Here is a 24,144-nt window from a genome sequence, read left to right on the forward strand (position 1 = left end):
CTGGCTGGATTCACAGCGTTGCTCATCTGTTGTTCAAAGCAGGGCTGACACTGCAGGGAGGAAGTGTGAAAGCAGCTCCAGGGTGCTGCAGGACCTTGAGAACTGCAGCTCGAGGTTTGAGCCGGCTGGAAAAGAGGAGAGGAGGGAGCCAGCGAAGACAGAATGTGGGCGAGGACAGAAAACTCGGGAAAATATTTAAATTCCTCGTGGCTTCCATCATTTCCTGGAACACTTTCCCAATATTTTATGCAGTCCTCGAGGACGCTGGGGACTGTGCTTGGGAAGCTGTGTGCTGGAGATGAACAGTGCCAAGGCAGGTGCTGCTGCAGGCCAAGCTGATGCAGGGCTGTGCCGTGCCGGGCGTGATTCCCACGGGAACGCGGCTCTGGCTGCTCACGGGGGCTGGCCTGGGATGGGGGCCCTCAGAGCACACCAAGGCTCCAGGAAATGGCACCTGCAGGGAGCTGCTGGGATGGGCAAAACCCTGGGAAGATCCTGCATTATCCATGAGGGATGGGAGCCCTGCTGGCCCCGGCAGTGCTGGCACAGGCACCTGCAGCTGCAGAGAGAAGGGCACCGGCTCCTGGAGTCAGGACACGGAATTACCAAGTGTGGTCACCCCATTCCTCAGCCAAATCCATCAGCAGGCCTCAAACCCTCCCTGCTGGGGCTTTATGGGAGGCTTTGAGCAATGAAAACTGCGGGGAGTGAGCTCTGGTGGAGAGGAGGCACGGAACAATCCCAGCATGGCTGGGTGGGAAGGGACCTGAAAGCTCCTTCCATCCCAGCCCTGCCATGGCAGGGACATCTCCCACTGTCCCAGGAGCTCCCAGCCCCATCCAGCCCGGCCTTGGGCACTGCCAGGATCCAGGGGCAGCCCCAGATGTGCCCAGTGCTGGTGACACCAGTGGCTGTGAGCTGCTGGCTCAGGTTGTTCAGCCCCAGGAGAGGGATGGCCGGCAGCCCCAGCACCTCCCTGAGCAGCTGGAAATGCAGCTCCTGCTCCTCGAGAAGCTCTGCCAGCACAACTGAGAGAAGTGTGGGCACCCAGCTTTGGTTCCAGGGGTTGTGCTGCACCTCCTCACCCCGAGCCTCCCCCAGACTAAAGACCTAAATCCACAGAGAGTCACACTCAGGGGTTTCCAGTTGTGAAAATGGGCACAGAAGGCAAAATGCTCTTCCCTCTCCCAGCTGAAATGGGTCAGACCTGGAAGGGATCAGCTCTTCTCCCTGGCTGGAGAATCTGTGAGGAGCACCCGGCTCTTCTCCAGAGTGGGTGGGGAAGAGACTGCCCTGGGACCAAACTGCAGATCCTGCAAGGGAGAGAAGGGCCTGGGAATCGCCAGATCCGTGTCAGTCCTGAGCTCTGCAATGCCCTGAGCCTGAGAACATCCCGAGAACATCCTGAAAACATCCTGAGAGCATCCTGAAAACATCCTGAAAACATCCCGAGAACATCCTGAGAGCATCCTGAAAGCATCCTGAAAACATCCTGAGAACAACCCGAGAACATCCCATCCCGAAAACATCCCGAGAACATCCCGAGAGCATCACAAGGACATCCTGGGAACATCCCAAGAGCGTCCTGAGAGTGTCCCGAGTACATCCCAAGGGCATCACGAGAACATCCTGAGGACATCCCAAAAACATCCTGAAAACATCCCGAAAACATCCCGAGGACATCCCGAGAGCATCCTGAGGACATCCCGAAAACATCCTGAGGACATTCCGAAAACATCCTGAAAACATCCTGAAAACATCCTGAGAACATCCCGAGAGCATCCTGAGGACATCCTGAGGACATCCCGAGAGCATCCTGAGGACATCCCGAGGACATCCTGAAAGCATCCTGAGAACATCCCGAGAGCATCCCGAGAGCATCCTGAGGACATCCCAAGAACATCCCGAGAAGATCCCGAGGACATCCCGAGGACATCCCGAGGACATCCCGAGAGCATCCTGAGGACATCCCGAGGACATCCCGAGGACATCCCGAGGACATCCTGAGAAGATCCCGAGGACATCCCGAGGACATCCTGAGGACATCCTGAGGACATCCCGAGAAGATCCCGAGAACATCCTGAGGACATCCCGAGGACATCCCAAAGACATCCTGAGGACATCCCGAGAACATCCCGAGAGCATCCTGAGGATATCCTGAGGACATCCTGAGGACATCCCAAGAACATCCCGAGAAGATCCCGAGGACATCCCGAGGACATCCCGGACACCGCGGGTGATGTGGGGTCCAGCACAGGGCTGAAGGACAGAAGGAAACCTCTCTGGCCACAAACACTCTCAGCAATCGTTGCTCCCATGAAGATAAAATGTCAGAAGGTGAAGGAGGCAGAGCCCTGGAGGTGGGCCCTGGGCAGCAGCACGGAGCCCAGGAGCTCCACTGCTCCAGTCTCCTCCCAGACGAGGAACCCTGTCAGAGCTGGGATGTTCATCCACAGCCACAGCACCAAAAGCAGATCTCCAGCAAGATGGATCAGTCCCTGGCCGCGGCCTGGCATGATAAATGCAGTCCTAACAGGATCCAGAAATGGCATTTTTCTCTCAATAAACGCAAACCTAACACTGAATGATGAAACACGTGCACAGTTTGATTTCTGGAGCTACAAATTTCCTCAGAATAAAGCGGTTAAAAGAGATTAAATGAGAAATGAGGAGTGTGATGAGCAGGGCACGGCACAGGAGGAGCACAGCTGAAGGGAAGCATCTCTCAGTGCTGATGTAAAACCATCAGTCTCCCAAATACAGCTTTGAAAGCCTTTCCAGGGCAGGCTGTAACGAGTCTGACTGTAGGGCACTGATGGATGACATTTGTGGCTCTGAGGGTGGGTCTGTGCTCCAGGCCGACACCGAGGGCTCGCTGCCCTCGGCTCTCACTCCCAGCTCGGGGAGTCACGGGCTCACATTTCCATGGCTGAGGAGCAGCCTGGGCCTAGCAACATTCCCTAAAAATCCGAAAGATGTGTCATCCTTGTTTTGCCATTCTGGGCTCGTCAGCAGTGGCAGCACGAGCTGCAGATGAGCCGAGCTGCCCGCCAGCTCGTCACGCAGGGACCCCAACCCTTCCCAAGTGACATCCTCGGGAATCATCCCCAGCCACTCTGGCTGTGCCTCCACAGCCTGCGCCCACGGAGCGCGGAAACGTGAGGGGATGGCACAGGCACAGGCAGCAGAGCTGCTTCGTCACGGTGCAAACCTCACCCTCCTCCTCCTCCTCCTCCTCCTGCTCCTCCTCGTCCTCCTCCTCCTTCTGCTCCTCGTCCTCCTCCTCCTCCCTGCTCAGCGCTTGCAGTGATGCTCAGAGCTCTGTACACACACATTGTGTTCCCAGAGGAACCCCAGGATCCCTGAGGCTGGAAAATCCCTCCCAGCCCATGGAGCCCCAGCTGTGCCTGATCCCCACCCTGTCCCCAGCCCAGAGCTCTGAGTGCCACATCCAGGAATTCCCTGCACACCTCCAGGGATGAGACTGCAGCAGCTCCCTGGGCAGCCCCTGCCAAGGCCTGAGCTCCCTTTCCAGGCAGAAATTCCTGCTGCTGGCCAAGAAGAAGAAGAAGAAGAAGAAGAAGAATCAGGAGAGGCTGCCCCTCACCCTGCAGCAGAGCCAGGGCACGGGCTGGCCTTTGGGGTGGGAGCTGTTCCTCTGGGGAGGAACCCCCTGGTCCCCAGGACTGGGGGAGCCCCTTGGCTCCCACCCCACTCCCAGCACTCCTTTTCCCGGCTGTGGCTTTGGGTTTGGGGCTCAGCAGCCCCGGGGAGGGCAGACCGAGCCCAGCTCCCCCCGGCAGCCTGAATCCCACGAGCACAGCCCAAGAGCCAGCTCACACCTTCAGGAGGAGCTGTGAGCTTCAGCAGAGCTCGCAGCAGCCTGAGGAAGCGGGATCCACAGGAGGGACAGGCTGACACACGGGGTGGGGGGCACAGGGGGGTGCTGTGCCCCACAGCAAGATGCCCGTGCTGTGGGGCTGCCCCACAGCGCTCTGTAGAGGCAGCTCCTCGTGTCCCAGCACTGCAGCTCTGGTATCTGATCCAGCTAACGCAGAACACTCGGCCACGGAGCGTGACGGGCACCCAGAGCCCCTCCTGCCAGCCCAGCTCTGCCCGGGCTGCAGCAGCCCTGAGCAGGGCACCGAGCTGAGAGCTCCGTCCAGCCCCTGGCACAGAGCCCAGGGCACGGCCACGGCTGCTGGGACCCTCTGCAAAGGCCTGGGGATCACCCTGAGCTGCTGCTGCACCACCCAGAACCTGCAACCCACGGACCACAGCCCACGGCTCATGGACCAGAACCTGCAGCCCACGGACCACAGCCCATGGCTCATGGACCACAGCCCATGGCTCATGGACCACAGCCCATGGCTCATGGACCAGAACCTGCAGCCCATGGACCACAGCCCATGGCTCATGGACCAGAACCTGCAGCCCACGGACCACAGCCCATGGCTCATGGACCAGAGCTCATGGACCACAGCCCATGGCTCATGGACCAGAGCTCATGGCTCATGGACCAGAACCTGCAGCCCATGGACCAGGATTAGAGCTGGGCCTGGAGGAGACGGCGCTGGCTGAGAGTGCACACACACACACACACACACACACACACACACAGTGCACACACACAGTGCACACACACACAGTGCACACACACACACACACACACACACAGTGCACACACACACAGTGCGCACACACACACACACAGTGCACACACACACACAGAGTGCACACACACACACACACACAGTGCACACACACACACACAGTGCACACACACACACAGTGCACACACACGCACACAGTGCACACACACACACACACACACACACACACAGTGCACACACACACACACAGTGCACACACACACACACACACACACACACACACAGTGCACACACACACACACACAGTGCACACACACACACACAGTGCACACACACACACACACACACACAGTGCACACACAGTGCACACACACACACACACACACAGTGCACACACACACACACACACACAGTGCACACACACACACACAGAGCACACACACACACACACACACAGTGCACACACACAGACACACACACACACACACAGTGCACACACACACAGTGCACACACACACACGCACACACACACACACAGAGCACACACACACACACACACACACACAGTGCACACACACACACACACACACACACACAGTGCACACACACACACACACAGAGCACACACACACACACACACACACACAGTGCACACACACACACACACACACACACACAGTGCACACACACACACACACAGTGCACACACACACACAGTGCACACACACACACACAGTGCACACACACACACACACAGTGCACACACACACACAGTGCACACACACACACACAGTGCACACACACACACACACACACACACACAGTGCACACACACACACACACACAGTGCACACACACACACACAGTGCACACACACACACAGTGCACACACACACACACAGTGCACACACACACACACAGTGCACACACACACACACACACACACAGTGCACACACACACACACACACGGTGCACACACACACACACACAGTGCACACACACACACACAGAGTGCACACACACACACAGTGCACACACACACACAGTGCACGCACACACACACAGTGCACACACACACACACACACGGTGCACACACACACACACACAGTGCACACACACACACACAGAGTGCACACACACACACAGTGCACACACACACACAGTGCACACACACACACACACACACACAGTGCACACACAGTGCACACACACACACAGTGCACACACACACACACAGTGCACACACACACACACACACACACAGTGCACACACAGTGCACACACACACACAGTGCACACACACACACACACACACACAGTGCACACACACACACAGTGCACACACACACACAGTGCACACACACACACACACACACACACACAGTGCACACACACACACACACACACACACAGTGCACACACACACACACAGTGCACACACACACACACACAGTGCACACACACACACACACACACAGTGCACACACACACACAGTGCACACACACACACACACAGAGCACACACACACACACACACACACACAGTGCACACACACACACACACAGTGCACACACAGACACACACACAGTGCACACACACACACACACACACAGTGCACACACACACACACACACAGTGCACACACACACAGTGCGCACACACACACACACAGTGCACACACACACACACACACACACACACAGTGCACACACACACAGTGCGCACACACACACACACAGTGCACACACACACACACACACACACACACAGTGCACACACACACACACACACAGTGCACACACACACACAGTGCACACACACACACAGTGCACACACACACACACACACAGACACAGTGCACACAGTGCACACACACACACAGTGCACACACACACACACACACAGTGCACACACACACACAGTGCACACACACACACAGTGCACACACACACACACAGTGCACACACACACACAGTGCACACACACACACACAGAGCACACACACACACACACACACAGTGCACACACACACACAGTGCACACACACACACACACACACACACAGTGCGCACACACACACACACACACACACACACAGTGCACACACACACACACACACACACACACAGTGCACACACACACACACACACACACACACACAGTGCACACACACACACACACACACAGTGCACACACACACACACACACACACACACAGAGCACACACACACACACACACACACACACAGTGCACACACACACACACACACACACACACAGTGCACACACACACACACACAGTGCACACACAGACACACACACAGTGCACACACACACAGTGCGCACACACACACACACAGTGCACACACACACACAGTGCACACACACACACAGTGCACACACACACACAGTGCACACACACACACACACACAGTGCAGACAGTGCACACACACACACAGTGCACACACACACACAGTGCACACACACACACACACACAGACACAGTGCACACACAGTGCACACACACACACACACACCCACACACACCCCACAGTGACACTGAAACACTTTGGATTGAGTGTCAGGAAAAAGCAGATTTTCCTCTTTGAGATAAAAAAGCCGCTGGGAATGGAAGCTGTGGCTCAGCTCCGCTCCCAGCAACAGGCACTGCAGGCTGGGCCAGGTTACACCATCAGGGAATGGTTTGGGTGTGAGGGACCCCAGGTGTCCCTGTCCCATGGCAGGGACACCTCCCACTGTCCCAGTGCCCAGCCTGGCCTTGGGCACTGCCAGGATCCAGGGATGTGCTCTGGGCACCCTCAGGTGCCAGGGCCTGCCCACCCTCAGACTCTGCTCCCTCATTTCCCAGTCACAGATTCTCCCCCACCTCATCCTCAGGACAGGGCCCCAAGCTGAGAGCAACACAGCTGCCACATTCCTGAGATTTGGAACCTCTGGCATCCAGGTGGAACAGTCTGCTGAACACAAATGCTCTCCTTGAAGAGTGAAGTTCCCAGGCTTGGGGAAGTTTTTATACAAAACCCGAATTTCCTACATTTATTTTGAGGCATGGTGAGATGTTTACTTGTCTAAATTGCTTATCTGAATCCTGCTGGCTCTTGGGTTGTTGTGTGTGCCAGATCCCTTTCACTGTCCCTAGGAAGAAGCTCCATATTCCAATGGAACAGAGGGACCTGGACAATTCCTGGAGCAGTGACCTCCCATGGCAGTGCCATCCTGGAGGGAGATGGGGCTGGGGTCAGGTTCTGCCACCCTGGGCTCCCCTGGGCAGCCCTGGGAACGTGGGTGGCCTCAAGGCCAGCACGGCAGAACCTCCCCCAGAGCCTCCCACCTTCAGGGGGCTCGTGGATCACCAGCAGGGAGTCTGGAATCCAGGGATTCTCCCAAAACCCTGCAGTCACCTCCAGCTGTTAGGGCAGCACAGAGCTGGGAGGGACCTGGACACGGGGCCTGATCTCCTGTCACGTACAGCCACACCAAGCCATCGTGCCTCGTCCTGCCTGAGCTTCCCTGGGTGGCATTTGGGGCAGGAATTGTTCCCTGGCAGGGTGGGCAGGCCCTGGCACAGGGTGCCCAGAGCAGCTGGGGCTGCCCCTGGATCCCTGGCAGTGCCCAAGGCCAGGCTGGGCACTGGGACAGGGGGAGGTGTCCCTGGGTGGGATTTAAGGTCCATTCCCAGCCAGAGCAGTGGTGCCATGGTCCTGCTCCCGATGCACAGCCCGACACAGCTCAGCCCCTGTGCTGATCTCCTGGGTGCAGATCTCCTGGAATTCTGTCCCTCAGCTCTCGGATGGACTCGCTAATGCCGTCAGCAAGGCGGGATCAGGCTGCCAATGATGCGGGGAATGGAAGAGAACCTGGGATGCTTCCAAATGAGCCCCACGCTGGGAGGGGCAATGCTGACTCTGCTTTTCCAGGCCCAGGAATCCTGAGCTCTTTTAAAGCACCTCCCTCAGCCACACTCGGTGAAATTCAACAGAGCAAGGGGCAGAGAAAAGATAAAAACTGATAAAGGCACAGAAAACTGATATCCACCCGAGCAGGGTCTGCGTGGAATCATCCACTCCTGGAAGGGTTTGGGTGGGAAGGGAGCACAAAGCCCACCCTGTGCCAGGGCAGGGACAGCTCCCACTGCCCCAGGGCCCAGCCTGGCCTCAATGCTTCCCCTGAACTCCACCAGCTGGAAAACCCAGATTTTCTATTGCTCCCTGCTTTAATTCTTTGTGGATTTAAGCACATCTGCTTCAGGCTGGTGAAACTGGAGGGATATTTACAGCAGTAAATCACAGCTAAGTCACAAATACAATACCAGCACTTCTCTGTAAACCCAATTTGGATTACACGACGATTTGGGTCGTTGGAACAACTTCCATTTCACTTTGATAAATAAAAAACCCCAAGAGGTTTCAGGCTGAAAGCATCACGTGAGGCCAGAGCTGCAGCTGGAACTGATGTTCCACAGAGCCAGGCTCTTGGGTAGGACTGTTTTGGTGCAGCACTGTGGATAAATGGGTTCCAGGTACAGGATTTTCCCCTTCCTGGGGCACGGTGTGGTATTTCACCGGTGTCTGACAGTGGGGTTTTGTGATAGCAGGCTGTAAATCCGTGATGCCGCAGTGCAGGAGCCACCACGCACACGGGGAAGTGAGCCCTGTCCAACCTCAGCATTCCCAATCCATCTATCCATGGTATTTCTCTAATGCTGCTGTAGTTCCTGGGTTTATCTTGCTTCCAGCCTGCTTCAAATCAGCTTTAACTACCAAAAACCCCCCAGGAGAAAGGTTTTACTCTTCCAGCAGAGTAATTGTCCCATTTGTCACGGAGATCCTGGGCCAGAGAGGAGACACCCGAACCTTCAGCCACCGTCCCAAGGGGCACAGAGATCTCCTGGCTCTGCCAGGAGATGTGGGATGTGCCAGTGGATAACTGAGCAGGAACTGGGAACAATTCCTTCACGGAATTCTTCACCCCAGAGCCCCTCCAGTGTCACCCCTGCCATGGCAGGGACACCTCCCACTGTCCCAGTGCCCAGCCTGGCCTTGGCCACTGCCAGGGATCACAGCCCACCCTGCCAGGGAAGAATCCTTTTGCAATATGGAATCCAAATTTCCCTTCTTTCCGTGTGAACCCTCACCTCCTGCCCTGTCAGTGCAGCCCCCAGTGAATGGTCCCCGCAGAGCCCCCTCCCCTCCTGCTGAGCAGCCCCCACCTTCCCAGCCCACTGTGGCTCCCTGCAGCTCTTCCCCCTGCCCCAAGCCCCAGTGCCAAAGTGTTTTTGTGAGCTGGGGAGGTAAAGAACAAACTGGAGAGGGGCCAAGAGCGCTGAGGAAAGCACCGACTTCAAAAAGACAAAAGTTTACACGGCAGCGAGTAAAAGAGTGATTTATGCTCCACAGGATGGTTTGGTTGTGTCGGGCCCTACCTAAACCCTGCTGCTGCACAGAACATGCTTTAACAAGATGTTTCAGGGCTCCCTTTGAAAAAGACATCCCTTACAAAGAGATGAGGTGGAGAAAGGGATGGTTCCAGCAGAGGAAAGGGCCAAAGCAGAGCGATAAAGTCTGTGCAACAGATGATCATCGGAGCCCCAAATCGCTGCCATCTGTTCGCAACCTTTGCCCAGAGAAATGAATTTCATGTGAGGTCAAGAAATCCCAAACTGCCATTTCCTCATTACTATTAATAAGGGCCAGGTGCCACATAAAGCAGCAGTGGATCCAGATGTCCCTCACGTGGCTGTGATTACCCTTGCAGGCTGGGCAGTGATCCCAGGGAAAGTTCTGCACCCAGAGAAACGCGGGCACTGTTCGTTCCTCTGCCATTGAATTAGTGGCATTAGGGGCGTTCTCCACCCTCAGCCCACGGGGTCAGCTCCAGGGATGTTCTCCTGCAAGGAGAACGTGAAGATCTGTTGGCTTCTGCTTCCCATGACTGTTCACAGAAGGGTTTTTGTGAACTTCTTCCAAAGTCCACAAAAAGAGAAGTTTTTGAGGCTGCCCCTGGATCCCTGGCAGTGGCCAAGGCCAGGCTGGGCACTGGGACAGTGGGAGGTGTCCCTGCCATGGCAGGGGTGACACTGGAGGGGCTCTGGGGTCCCTCCCAGCCCAGTCTGTGACTAAAGCAATCCCTTCTGCAGGTGACAGCCCAGACACCAGCAGCATCTCACCTGAATTTCATCAGCACCTCCTGGACACTCCTGAGCAGCTAAACAAGCCCCAGCTCCCCCTGTCTCTGAACAGGACACGGCCCCTCCGAGCAGAGAAAACCTTCAGCTCTGCCCTTTGACAAAGCTGCTGAGACCTGGAACTGCTCTGTAAAAGGGCACACACTGAGTGTCTCACTCCAGCAGGAGCCACTTTTGATGGTGCCAGGCTGGAGGCTGGGGCCAGCAGCAGGAGCTGGGGCTGCAGGGGGCTCGGTGACGCTGGGTCCGTCCCCAGCAGCAGCGCTCGGCACCCCCAGCTCAGTTTCGTGCTGCAGCGCTTGACTGCGGGGTGAAGAAAGCATTGTTTCAGGAGAGTCAGCATGGCTATGAAATTCAGCAGGGAAGCAATAAATATTTCACATCCTGGACTGCACAAGGACGCTCATTTAACCACTTGCAGCCCATGCCCGAAGGAAACACGAGGGAGGAGATGATTCCAGAACGCTGTCGTGGCTCCTGCCAAACTCCTCGGCAGCGTCGCGTTTCCCAGGGACCAAACAAACAGCAAGGGAAGTCAGATCTTGCCAAAACAAATGCAAATCCTTGTGGAACATCTCTCCAGTCACCTCCCCACGACAGAAACACAACCGGGACGGGCTCAGGAATATCTGTCCCCAAGTGTGGCAACAAAGGATTGCTGGAAACGTCGAAGGGAAATGAGAAACGCCACCAACACATCCCAGGATGGCACCAGGAGCAGGGGACAAAGGGTGGGAACACCCAGCGAGGGGGAGAGTATCTCCAATAAAAATCCCACTCTGATCTCGCCAGTGAGAGCTTCAATGGGATCAGTGAAATGTCCCAGGCCAGGCTGGACACTGGGACAGGGGGAGGTGTCCCTGTCCTGGCAGGGCTGGCACTGCAGGGGCTCTGGGGACCCTCACACCCAAACCATTCCATCCTCCTGTGATTCCAGACCTGCCAGAGCCCTGTCCAGCCTGGCCTTGGGCACTGCCAGGGATCCAGGGGCAGCCCCAGCTGCTCTGGGCACCCTGTGCCAGGGCCTGCCCACCCTGCCAGGGAACAATTCCTGCCCAATATCCCATCCAGCCCTGCCCTCTGCCACTGGCAGCCATTCCCTGGCTCCTGGCCCTCCAGTCCTTGTCCCCAGTCCCTCTCCAGCTCTCCTGGAGCCCCTTTGGGCCCTGCAAGGGGCCCTGGAGATGCCAAAGGAGCCCCTGGCCTGCCTGGGGACCAGGGGAGGCTGGCACGGTGTGGGACACCCGGCTGTCCTGTGCCCCCCTCCCATGGCCCTGCCTGGGCTCTGCTGCTGCCAGGGCCTGAAATGAGGGAGAGCTGCGTGTGTGGAACCATCCTGGAGCCCCCCAGCACAGGCACTGCCCCCTCCATCCCCCACTGCCCCCACACATCCCAACACAAACCCCAGGGCATTCTGTCCTTCCCAGCCAGTGGGGAATGCACTGAGCACATCCCCAAACCTCCTATCCATCCCCAGTGAGCCCCCAGTGCGCCCCAGTCCTGCTGGAAACGCTCCCACCCTGCTCCCTTTCCCATCCTCGTTCCACAAACAACGCGCCTTCGAACAAAACAATACAAAAATTATCAGAAAGCTGTCTCCAGAGGTGAAAGTGGAGCCATTTCCAGGCAGGGAAGCCGCTCAGGAAATGGAGCCCACCCTGGGAGCTCCCCCAGGGCACCCCCTGCCCCTCGGGACAGCGGCTCCGGGAGCTGGCAGGGCTGGGAGGATGAGGAAGGGAACAAACTCCTGCCTGTCTGCAGCCCAGGGATCCAAAGGGTGATTAAGGGCAGAGGAATGTGATTGAGGGAAGGCATGAATGGAGCAGAGGCCTGGCTGCTCCCCAGCCCAGGAGAAACCACAGGGCCCTGACAGCGCTCCCCGGGCTGGAAAACACCTCTGGCTCCTCCAGAGCAGGACCAGAGCCAGCCCGGGGCTCTCTGCTGCTGTCCCCGTGTGCCAGCAGGGTCACACAGGCCAGCACACCCCGCTGCTGACAGCAGCAATGGGGCACGAGACCCCTGCACCCACAGGGACCCCCTCCCAGCCCTCCCAGCCCCTGCTGTGCCCACCCTGTCCCCAGCCTGGAGCTCTGAGTGCCACCTCCAGCCCTCCTTGGCCACCTCCAGGCTCTCCTTGGCCACCTCCAGCCCTCCTTGGCCACCTCCAGCCCTCCTTGGCCACCTCCAGGCTCTCCTTGGCCACCTCCAGGCTCTCCTTGGCCACCTCCAGCCCTCCTTGGCCACCTCCAGGCCTCCTGGGGCACCTCCAGGCTCTCCTTGGCCACCTCCAGCCCTCCTGGGGCACCTCCAGCCCTCCTTGGCCACCTCCAGGCTCTCCTTGGCCACCTCCAGTCACTCCCTGGCCACCTCCAGGCCCTCCTGGGGCACCTCCAGTCACTCCCTGGCCACCTCCAGGCTCTCCTTGGCCACCTCCAGCCCCTCCTTGGCCACCTCCAGCCCTCCTTGGCCACCTCCAGGCCTCCTTGGCCACCTCCAGCCCTCCTGGGGCACCTCCAGTCACTCCTTGGCCACCTCCAGGCTCTCCTTGGCCACCTCCAGCCCAGGGATGCTCCTGATGCTGCTCTGGGGCTGTTGTGGGGCCGTGGGACAGCCCAAGGACACCATCCCTGTGCTGCACATCCTCGGGAATCCCTGCGAGCTCCCAGCACGGAACACAGAGGGTTAAATGCACATTATCCAGGCTCCCCAGCAGCTGGGCCATGGAGAGATTTCCTGCTGGAAATTTGGGTTTCACTGGGACACAGCAATCCCAGCCCTGCTGGAAATTTGGGTTTTATTGGGACACAGCAGTCCCAGCCCTGCTGGAAATTTGGGTTTCACTGGGACACAGCAGTCCCAGCCCTGCTGGAAATTTGGGTTTTATTGGCTGGGACACAGCAATCCCAGCCCTGCTGGAAATTTGGGTTTCACTGGACACAGCAATCCCAGCCCTGCTGGAAATTTGGGGTTTGCAGGGACACAGCAATCCCAGCCCTGCTGGAAATTTGGGTTTCACTGGGACACAGCAATCCCAGCCCTGGGGGAAATTTGGGTTTTATTGGGACACAGCAATCCCAGCCCTGCTGGAAATTTGGGTTTTATTGGGACACAGCAATCCCAGCCCTGCTGGAAATCAGGGTTTTATTGGGACACAGCAATCCCAGCCCTGCTGGAAATTTGGGTTTCACTGGACACAGCAATCCCAGCCCTGCTGGAAATTTGGGTTTTATTGGGACACAGCAATCCCAGCCCTGCTGGAAATTTGGGTTTTATTGGCTGGGACACAGCAATCCCAGCCCTGCTGGAAATTTGGGTTTTGCAGGGACACAGCAATCCCAGCCCTGCTGGAAATTTGGGTTTCACTGGACACAGCAATCCCAGCCCTGCTGGAAATTTGGGTTTCACTGGGACACAGCAGTCCCAGCCCTGCTGGAAATTTGGGTTTTGCAGGGACACAGCAATCCCAGCCCTGCTGGAAATTTGGGTTTCACTGGACACAGCAATCCCAGCCCTGCTGGAAATTTGGGTTTCACTGGACACAGCAATCCCAGCCCTGCTGGAAATTTGGGTTTTATTGGCTGGGACACAGCAATCCCAGCCCTGCTGGAAATTTGGGTTTCACTGGACACAGCAATCCCAGCCCTGGGGGAAATTTGGGTTTCACTGGACACAGCAATCCCAGCCCTGCTGGAAATTTGGGTTTCACTGGACACAGCAGTCCCAGCCCTGCTGGAAATTTGGGTTTCACTGGACACAGCAATCCCAGCCCTGCTGGAAATTTGGGTTTCACTGGACACAGCAATCCCAGCCCTGCTGGAAATTTGGGTTTTATTGGCTGGGACACAGCAATCCCAGCCCTGCTGGAAATTTGGGTTTCACTGGACACAGCAGTCCCAGCGTGGCTCCAGGCTCCAGAATGACATCCATCTCCTCACGGGGCTCTGCTCCTGCCCAGCTCTCAGCAGAACTGCCCAGCCTGGCTGGAGAGCAGCTCTGAGCACAGGACCTGCTGCAGCACAGGGGATGGGAGAGTGGCCCTCTCCTGACAGGAATGAGGAGGCAGGGAGGGACCTGCAGCCCCAGGGGGAGGAAGAGCAGAGATTCCCAAAGTGAAGCCAGCATTGTGCTGCTGGTGCTGATCCACGGCTGCTCTGCTCATCCACCTTCACCCCACACTGCCACCCCTGGCCTGGGACAGCCTGGGACAGCCTGGGACAGCCTGGGACAGCTCCAGGGACAGCCTGGGATATCCTGCGATATCCTGGGACAGCCAGGGACAGCCTGGGGACAGCCTGGGATATCCTGGAACAGCCTGGGACAGCTCCAGGGACAGCCTGGGATATCCTGGAACAGCCAGGGACAGCCTGGAACAGCCAGGGACAGCCTGGGATATCCTGGAACAGCCAGGGACAGCCTGGGACAGCTCCAGGGACAGCCTGGGACAGCCTGGGACAGCCTGGGATATCCTGGAACAGCCAGGGACAGCCTGGGACAGCCTGGGACAGCTCCAGGGACAGCCTGGGACAGCCTGGGACAGCCTGGGACAGCCTGGGATATCCTGGAACAGCCAGGGACAGCCTGGGACAGCCTGGGACAGCTCCAGGGACAGCCTGGGACAGCCTGGGATATCCTGGAACAGCCAGGGACAGCCTGGGACAGCTCCAGGGACAGCCTGGGGACAGCCAGGGACAGCCTGGGATATCCTGGGACAGCCTGGGACAGCCTGGGGACAGCTCCAGGGACAGCTCCAGGGACAGCCTGGGATAGCCTGGGATATCCTGGGACAGCCTGGGACAGCTCCAGGGACAGCCTGGACAGCCTGGGACAGCCTGGGACAGCTTGGGATATCCTGGAACAGCCTGGGACAGCCTGGGACAGCTCCAGGGACAGCCTGGGACAGCCTGGGACAGCTCCAGGGACAGCTCCAGGGACAGCCTGGGACAGCCTGGGATATCCTGGGACAGCCTGGGACAGCCTGGGATATCCTGGGACATCCTGGGACAGCGGGAGGTGTCCCTGCCAGGGCTGGGGATGGAACACCATGGGCTCCAAGCCCCTTCCCAGCCGGAGCAGAGTGGGCTTGGCTGTTTCCATGGCGCTGGACCGAGCCCAGCAGCCTGTTCTGACCAGCAGGGTGCTCCCAGTGCTCTCCAGAGCTGCCTTTCCATCCCAGCCAGGTGCTCTCAGTGCTCTCCAGAGCTGCCTTTCCACCCCAGCCAGGTGCTCCCAGTGCTCTCCAGAGCTGCCTTTCCACCCCAGCCAGCCTCAGCCAAGGGCTCAGCCTGCCCTGGCATGTCTGGCTGCACCTTCACAGCAGCTCCAGCCACTGCAGGCCATGCAAAGGAAGGATGCAAAGCTTCAGTTCCTACAATGTCTCCTTCAGTAGGTCAAAACCTGCCTTTCTTGAGCTTCAAATCAATTGTGGCTCCTCCATCCCTGGTTCCAAAGGAATGGGCCCGGATGGAATGGCACTGCACTGATGTTATTTTAGTTTTGGCTCTTTCTCCTCCTCCTGGCACAGTGTTCCAGGGAAAAAAGGGACACAAAACTCATCAGCTCCTTCCCTGATCTGATATTCTCCCTTTTTCTGTCTGCACAATCAAAATGGAGCTCACAAAAGCACAGCCTTTCCCTGCAGAGGATTGCTGTGGGGAGGAGAAGGACACCCTGAGTGCCATGGAGAGCAGGGCTGGCCGTGTCCTGGGGCTTCTCCCTCCCCCAGGACACCCCTGAAGCTCCTGCTTCCTTCAATGAACCAAACCCCTCCCTGGCAGGCTGGGGAGGGGCTGGGCTGCCATTCCTGGCTCCTGCCCTGGTCCCTGGCAGTGCCCCAGGCCAGGGATGTGTCCCAGCCTGGGACACTGAGAGGTGTCCTGTGCTGTAACAGTGCCAACGCGACAATCACAATTACAGCACGTGGCATCCACGGCTTTGGTGTCCCTGGCAGCACCGGCAGGGGTTTAAGGTCCCTTCCCCCCCAAATCCAGGATTCTGTGGCCACCTGGGGGTGAGCTGGGCTCCAGTGGAAGGTGCCCCCTCACCCAGACTGGGTTAAAGCAGCCAAACCCAGCCAGGAGGCACCAGCACACGCCAAACTGAAATGTTCCCAGCAGCAGAGGCCACCCCAGGATGTGTTTCCCTGCAGCAAACAGGGGCTGCTGAGCGTGCCCAGCATCCAGAGGAGCAGAGGGTGCCACCCACCCTCGCTGGGCACCGGCACCGGGGTGCCAGGGAGCCACGTTCTGCTGGGGAGCAGCTGCTCAACATCTGGCTGCTGCCGAGGGAAGGAGAAGGGCTCCCTCTGGAGTGGATCCCGACACCCACACAGGCTGTGAGCAGGGAAAACGGGAATGGAGAGCAGCCAAGGGCAGGTGTCCTGTCCTCAGGGAATGGAGAGCAGCCCCAAGGGCAGGTGTCCTGTCAGGGAATGGAGAGCAGCCCCAAGGGCAGGTGTCCTGCACTCAGGGAATGGAGAGCAGCCCCAAGGGCAGGTGTCCTGCACTCAGGGAATGGAGAGCAGCCCCAAGGGCAGGTGTCCTGCACTCAGGGAATGGAGAGCAGCCAAGGGCAGGTGTCCTGCACTCAGGGAATGGACAGCAGCCCCAAGGGCAGGTGTCCTGGTGTCCTGCACTCAGGGAATGGAGAGCAGCCCCAAGGGCAGGTGTCCTGCACTCAGGGAATGGAGAGCAGCCCCAAGGGCAGGTGTTCTGGTGTCCTGCACTCAGGGAATGGAGAGCAGCCCCAAGGGCAGGTGTCCTGCACTCAGGGAATGGAGAGCAGCCAAGGGCAGGTGTTCTGGTGTCCTGCCCTCAGGGAATGGAGAGCAGGTGTTCTGGTGTGTCCTGCACTCAGGGAATGGAGAGCAGGTGTTCTGGTGTGTCCTGCACTCAGGGAATGGAGAGCAGGTGTTCTGGTGTCCTGCCCTCAGGGAATGGAGAGCAGGTGTTCTGGTGTCCTGCTCCTGTCCTGCCCTCAGTGCCCCGGGACTGCCCGGGAGCCCCGGCAGCACCGCAGGATGCGCAGCCATGCCCACAGTGTTAAATCATTCCTTGCTTTTCATGCGCAGCAAGGAGGCGAAAGAGAGGATTCCTGAAGGGACAAGGAAGCCCCCTCAGGCCGTGGAACCCCCGGGGATCTCCCACAGGAGGGGTGTGAGGCCAGCTGAGCATCCCCAGGCTCCTGGCCGTGCAGGATCCCACAGCAGCCCATGGCAGGGTTAACACCTCCCTGCACAAACCCTGCTCTGTGGCACCTCACACCGGCTGTGCTCCAGCTCCCAGGCACAAAAACCCCCCACCATTCCCAGCGTTCATTTGCATACAAGCCAATTAACAGAAAATGGATTTCATGCAGCAAGGAAATAAAAAAGAGAAGTCAGATCACCTACAAAGTGAAGTCAACTTACTGCCTGCTTTTGCTCTTCTTCCTGGAGACGTGGGCAAAAGGTGGAGAGAGAGAGAGGAAAGGTTATTTATGGTGTGAAAATGACAATTCTCCCCCAAAGCACACACTGAGGGGACAGCACGTGGTGCCAGGACACAGGGCTGGCTGGGGGTGACATTTGTCCCATTGTCACCTCATAGGGTGGTGGCCCCAGGCGCTCAGGTGGGATGGGGATCACAGTGGGGATCCCTGGCAGACAGGGCAGGATGTCCAGGGGTGTCTGCTCCTCCAGGAGCTGTCCCTGCCCACGCTGGGGGGAACTGGGGGGGCTCTGTGCTCCCTCCCAACCCAGCCTGTGACCCTGGCACACAGCAGAGCCATCCCCTGGCACTGCCAGACACAGGAATGTGCCAGCACAGAGCCCCAGCAGCAGCAGCAGCAGCAGCAGCAGCAGCAGCAGCAGCAGCAGCAGTCATCCCCTGGGCACTGCAGGACCCTGGGCACTGCAGGACCCTGGGCACTGCAGGACCCCTGGGCACTGCAGGACCCTGGGCACTGCAGGACCCCTGGGCACTGCAGGACCCTGCCCGGGGAACACTGCAGGGCAGAGCAGCCACGGCTGGGAGGGGACACGACACCAGAGATGAGGAGAGAGGCACAGACAGCAGCTCCTGGGCTGCAGTGTCCCAGCACAGACCCCTCCTGACTTGGAGGACAAAAAAAGGTGAAATATGGGTGGATTCCTCCCTGTTTGAAGCAGGGAAATGTCCCCTGTGAGTGGGCCTGGTGGAGGCACATCCTGCCTGCACTGCAGGAGGATTGCTGGGACTGTCACCAGGCCAGAGTCTCCTTGGTAATTCACACATTTCCATGGATTTTGTCCTCTCACAATTTTTGGGGGGAAATTTTTGAGCCTGTGTGTGACACAGGGCGCTGCTGAGCCTCGTGTGTCCCAAAGCAGCAATGCCAGCACGTCCAGGTGACCCCCTGCACACGGAGGGGGCAGCAGCAGCACGGCCCCCCAGAAATTCAGGTCATGGAATTAAAAATCCGTGGGATGAAAGCTCCTTCTGGCCTGGAAATCCATGAACCCGTTTATCAACCTCCCCTGGCTGATCTCCCGTCTGAGCAGGATTAACCAGAACCTTTCCCTTCATTTAAAGCAGCTTCTTCTCTCTGACCACTGGGAGCTGCTTTCCCACCACAGCCCGGGGGTTTGGGGGAGAATCCCACACTTTTGGGCAGATATTTTGGGGTTTGGGGGAGAATCCCACACTTCTGGGCAGATATTTTGGGGTTTGGGGGAGAATCCCACACTTTTGGGCAGATATTTTTGGGTTTGGGGGAGAATCCCACACTTTTGGGCAGATATTTTTGGGTTTGGGGGAGAATCCCACACTTTTGGGCAGATATTTTTGGGTTTGGGGGAGAATCCCACACTTTTGGGCAGATATTTTTAGGGTTTGGGGGAGAATCCCACACTTTTGGGCAGATATTTTGGGGTTTGGGGGAGAATCACACACTTTTGGGCAGATATTTTTGGGGTTTGGGGGAGAATCCCACACTTTTGGGCAGATATTTTGGGGTTTTCTCCCAGGACTCAGGGTTCCTTCGGGTGTGCCTTTGGTGCTGTTTGGCAGATTTCCCCACATCCCAAATCCCACACGTTTCCCACCAGGACTCACAGCACCAGATGGGGACCCAGGCCAGGGGAAAGATCTTAAATGATCTCCAATCCACAAAAAGAAGTTGTTAGTTTGAAAAAGAGGCCCTGGCATCAAGCCCAGATGTGCCTGAGCCCTGTCAGGAGGGACGGAGGGGGATAAATCACCAGAGCAGCCCCAGGAAATTCCCGTGGAGGAAATGGAAGCAGAGAAATGGGATGTGTCTGCTGCCTTTCCCTGGAGCCTGGGAGGAGCAGGCAGAGCTCCAGGGAGGGCTCATCAGAGCCACAGCACGGCCTGGGCGGGCAGGGACCCCAAATCCCAGCCTGCACCCACAGCTCCTCCATCCCAGGGGGCTCCAGGGGCTGAAAAACCTGGAAACTTCCAGGGATGGGGCAGCCACAGCCCCTCTGCCCTCCCTCCCTCCCTTCCCTCCCTTCCTGCCAGCCCAGCCTGTGACTCCATGAAATTCCCGTGTCTGGAACACAATTCCTGGGGAGGATTTGTGGGAACACTGGAAAACCCCAGAGCTGAATCTCAACAGCCTGGGGAGAGCCCTGTGAGAACAGCAGGGCAGGACCCCAGGGGGCAATTAACTCAATTAACAAATTACATCAATGGTCAGGAATCACAGGATGGGGATGGTCAGGAATCACAGAGCTGGAATGGTCAGGAATCACAGGAGGGAATGGTCAGGAATCAGAACTGGAATGGTCAGGAATCACAGGAGGGAATGGTCAGGAATCACAGGATGGGGATGGTCAGGAATCACAGGATGGGAATGGTCAGGAATCACAGGATGGGGATGGTCAGGAATCACAGGATGGAATGGTCAGGAATCACAGGATGGAATGGTCAGGAATCACAGAGCTGGAATGGTCAGGAATCACAGAGTGGGAATGGTCAGGAATCACAGGATGGGAATGGTCAGGAATCAGAACTGGAATGGTCAGGAATCACAGGATGGAATGGTCAGGAATCAGAACTGGAATGGTCAGGAATCACAGGAGGGAATGGTCAGGAATCACAGGATGGGAATGGTCAGGAATCACAGGATGGGAATCACAGGATGGGAATGGTCAGGAATCACAGGATGGAATGGTCAGGAATCACAGGATGGAATGGTCAGGAATCACAGAGCTGGAATGGTCAGGAATCACAGAGTGGGAATGGTCAGGAATCACAGGATGGGAATGGTCAGGAATCAGAACTGGAATGGTCAGGAATCACAGGAGGGAATGGTCAGGAATCACAGGATGGAATGGTCAGGAATCACAGGATGGGAATGGTCAGGAATCACAGGATGGGAATGGTCAGGAATCACAGAGCTGGAATGGTCAGGAATCACAGGATGGAATGGTCAGGAATCACAGGATGGGAATGGTCAGGAATCACAGAACTGGAATGGTCAGGAATCACAGGATGGAATGGTCAGGAATCACAGGATGGGAATGGTCAGGAATCACAGAACTGGAATGGTCAGGAATCACAGGATGGGAATGGTCAGGAATCAGAGGATGGGAATGGTCAGGAATCACAGAACTGGAATGGTCAGGAATCACAGGAGGGAATGGTCAGGAATCACAGAGCTGGAATGGTCAGGAATCACAGGATGGGAATGGTCAGGAATCACAGAGTGGGAATGGTCAGGAATCACAGAAGGGAATGGTCAGGAATCAGAACTGGGATAGTCAGGAATCACAGAGTGGGAATGGTCAGGAATCACAGGATGGGAATGGTCAGGAATCACAGGATGGAATGGTCAGGAATCACAGAAGGGAATGGTCAGGAATCACAGAGCTGGAATGGTCAGGAATCACAGAAGGGAATGGTCAGGAATCACAGGATGGGAATGGTCAGGAATCACAGGATGGGAATGGTCAGGAATCACAGGATGGGAATGGTCAGGAATCACAGAGCTGGAATGGTCAGGAATCACAGAGCTGGAATGGTCAGGAATCACAGGATGGAATGGTCAGGAATCACAGGATGGGAATGGTCAGGAATCACAGAGCTGGAATGGTCAGGAATCACAGGATGGGAATGGTCAGGAATCACAGAGCTGGAATGGTCAGGAATCACAGGATGGGAATGGTCAGGAATCACAGGATGGAATGGCCAGGAATCACAGGATGGGAATGGTCAGGAATCACAGGATGGAATGGTCAGGAATCACAGGATGGGAATGGTCAGGAATCACAGAACTGGAATGGTCAGGAATCACAGGATGGAATGGTCAGGAATCACAGGATGGGAATGGTCAGGAATCACAGGATGGGAATGGTCAGGAATCACAGGATGGAATGGTCAGGAATCACAGGATGGAATGATCAGGAATCACAGGATGGGGATGGTCAGGAATCACAGGATGGGAATGGTCAGGAATCACAGGATGGAATGATCAGGAATCACAGAACTGGGAATCACAGAGCTGGAATGGTCAGGAATCACAGATCTGGAATGGTTTGGCTGTTCCAGGGACCTTTGGCTGTCCCAGGCCCTTTCCCAGCTCTGACCCCAAGCACCACAGCGTGGGGAGAAGGGATGAACCTGCAGGGGACACCTAAGGATGGCCTTCCCCAGCTGGGCTTTCCTGGAGTCACGGAATGTCCTGAGCTGGGAGGGACCCACCAGGCCCATCCAGGGCAGCTCCTGCAGCTCTGGCAGCCTCGGGGCTGGGAGCATTCCCTGGGGAGCCTGGGCAGTGCCAGCACCTCTGGGGAAGAGCCTGTCCCTGATCCCCATCCCAAATCCCCTGGCTGTTCCCTGGCTCCTTCCCACAGATCAGAGCTGGAGCTGCCCCTCAGGGGAAGCTGCTGACACCTACAGGATCTTTCCTCACTCTCATTTTGAGAGGGATTTGAGGCCCCAAAAATCCCAGGCAAGAAGAGCTGGGTGAGCTGAATCCAGCCCTAAATGGGGAAATGAAGGCAGCATTAAAAATGTAAAAAAATACTGCATAAGAAAATGGAAAAAACCCATAAAAGCTTAACAGCTGATGTAAATTATACATGAGCAGTTCTGAAGAGCTCCAAGTGATGAGAGAAGCTAAAACCTGGCGGGGAAAAATCGTGTCTGGCAGGGCTAAAACCACTGAAAATGAGAGCTGGAAATAAACACCAACATCAGGAACAAACCAGAGCCTGGGGCTGGGGGTGAAATCCCGAGCAGGGGAGGAGGGAGGGAGGGATCCTGTGTCTGCCTCATCCCTTCCCCTGGAGTCTGCACCGGCAGACAGGGAGGCTCTGACACCAATAATGAGAAAAGGTGTCAGAAGTATCTACAAGAAATGATATTTTTAGCTCAGCAGGCTGGGGAATTTGCAGCTTAAAATAATTACCTGAGCCAGGAGCTACCTGGGGCAGGGCAGGGAGGTTGTGATGGATCTTGGAGTGCCCAGGGCTGGGGGTGGATATTCAAATAGGGAGGGGAGACAACTTAAACCAGAGAAGTTTATTGGGGTGACCTAAAAGGGACCTTGCAGGGCCCAAAGGGGCTCCAGGAGAGTGGAGAGAAGGATTTTGGACAAGGGCTGGAGGGCCAGGAGCCAGGGAATGGCTGCCAGTGGCAGAGGGCAGGGCTGGATGGGATTTGGGGCAGGAATTGTTCCCTGGCAGGGTGGGCAGGCCCTGGCACAGGGTGCCCAGAGCAGCTGGGGCTGCCCCTGGATCCCTGGCAGTGCCCAAGGCCAGGCTGGACACTGGGACAGTGGGAGGTGTCCCTGCCATGGCAGGGGTGACACTGGAGGGGCTCTGGGGTCCCTCCCAGCCCAAACCCCTCTGGGATTCTGGGATTCCTGGGATTTTAGAAGTCAGACATTGATGAGCTGAGCAGGAAAAACACAGAGCAGAACCAGTGGCTTCAGGAAAAGCAGAATTCCCAAACAGGGCCAGTGTGTGGTGCTCAGGGAATAAACCAGGCCCTGCTGAGGGGTGTTGGATCATCACCCCCTGTAAGGACAGCCCTGCCCCAGGATGAAGGGCAGGGGCTGGAATTCTGCCCCAGGATGAAGGGCAGGGGCTGGAATTCTGCCCCAGGATGAAGGGAAGGGGCTGGAATTCTGCCCCAGGATGAAGGGAAGAGGCTGGAATTCCAGCCCAGGATGAAGGGAAGGGGCTGGAATTCTGCCCCAGGATGAAGGGAAGGGGCTGGAATTCTGCCCCAGGATGAAGCCCAAGCTGAGGAGTGATGGCACTTGTGAGTTCCAGGGAATTCATTGTTCCCTCTGAGTGTAGAGAGGCTCTGAATTTCCCTGGAACCATCCAGATGTGCCTA

At 57.1% G+C, this 24,144-nt stretch overlaps 2 protein-coding genes across 25 annotated transcripts in view; one reads left to right on the forward strand and one right to left on the reverse strand.

Moving 5' to 3' along the window:
- Window positions 1-24,144, reverse strand: part of DTNB (dystrobrevin beta) — a 150,454-nt gene that overhangs the window by 36,460 nt on the left and 89,850 nt on the right. For 10 of the 24 annotated variants that reach the window (XM_086875319.1, XM_086875323.1, XM_086875315.1 and 7 more), the window contains one exon: window positions 18,228-18,248. The exons of 8 other annotated variants lie outside the window; for them this stretch is intronic. In XM_086875319.1, coding sequence (XP_086731445.1) covers window positions 18,228-18,248 — 21 coding nt within the window. Of the gene's footprint in view, window positions 1-13,599; window positions 16,468-18,227; window positions 18,249-24,144 lie in introns of those variants that run through there. 6 more of the 24 variants (XR_015282615.1, XR_015282614.1, XR_015282617.1 and 3 more) reach the window with 4 other exon arrangements.
- On the forward strand, window positions 2,564-9,286 carry LOC147654536 (uncharacterized). Its single transcript, XM_086879437.1, has 3 exons — window positions 2,564-4,363; window positions 4,524-5,133; window positions 9,256-9,286. Exons 1-3 carry the CDS (start codon window positions 3,964-3,966, stop codon window positions 9,284-9,286), a joined length of 1,041 nt encoding a protein of 346 aa, XP_086735563.1. The 5' UTR covers window positions 2,564-3,963.

Source organism: Cyanistes caeruleus, chromosome 2, assembly GCF_971803275.1.
Source record: "Cyanistes caeruleus chromosome 2, bCyaCae1.hap1.1, whole genome shotgun sequence".
NCBI classification, from domain to species: domain Eukaryota; kingdom Metazoa; phylum Chordata; class Aves; order Passeriformes; family Paridae; genus Cyanistes; species Cyanistes caeruleus.

What these genes read in the sequence shown, in the direction of transcription:
- LOC147654536 (XM_086879437.1), top strand. Translation starts at nt 3,964, where the DNA reads ATGCCCGTGCTGTGGGGCTGCCCCACAGCGCTCTGTAGAGGCAGCTCC. An exon ending in CCCATGGCTCATGGACCACA is followed by an intron (nt 4,364 to 4,523) that starts GCCCATGGCTCA and finishes CTCATGGACCAG; the next exon opens with AACCTGCAGCCCATGGACCA. An exon ending in CACAGTGCACACACACACAC is followed by an intron (nt 5,134 to 9,255) that starts GCACACACACAC and finishes GTGATGCCGCAG; the next exon opens with TGCAGGAGCCACCACGCACA.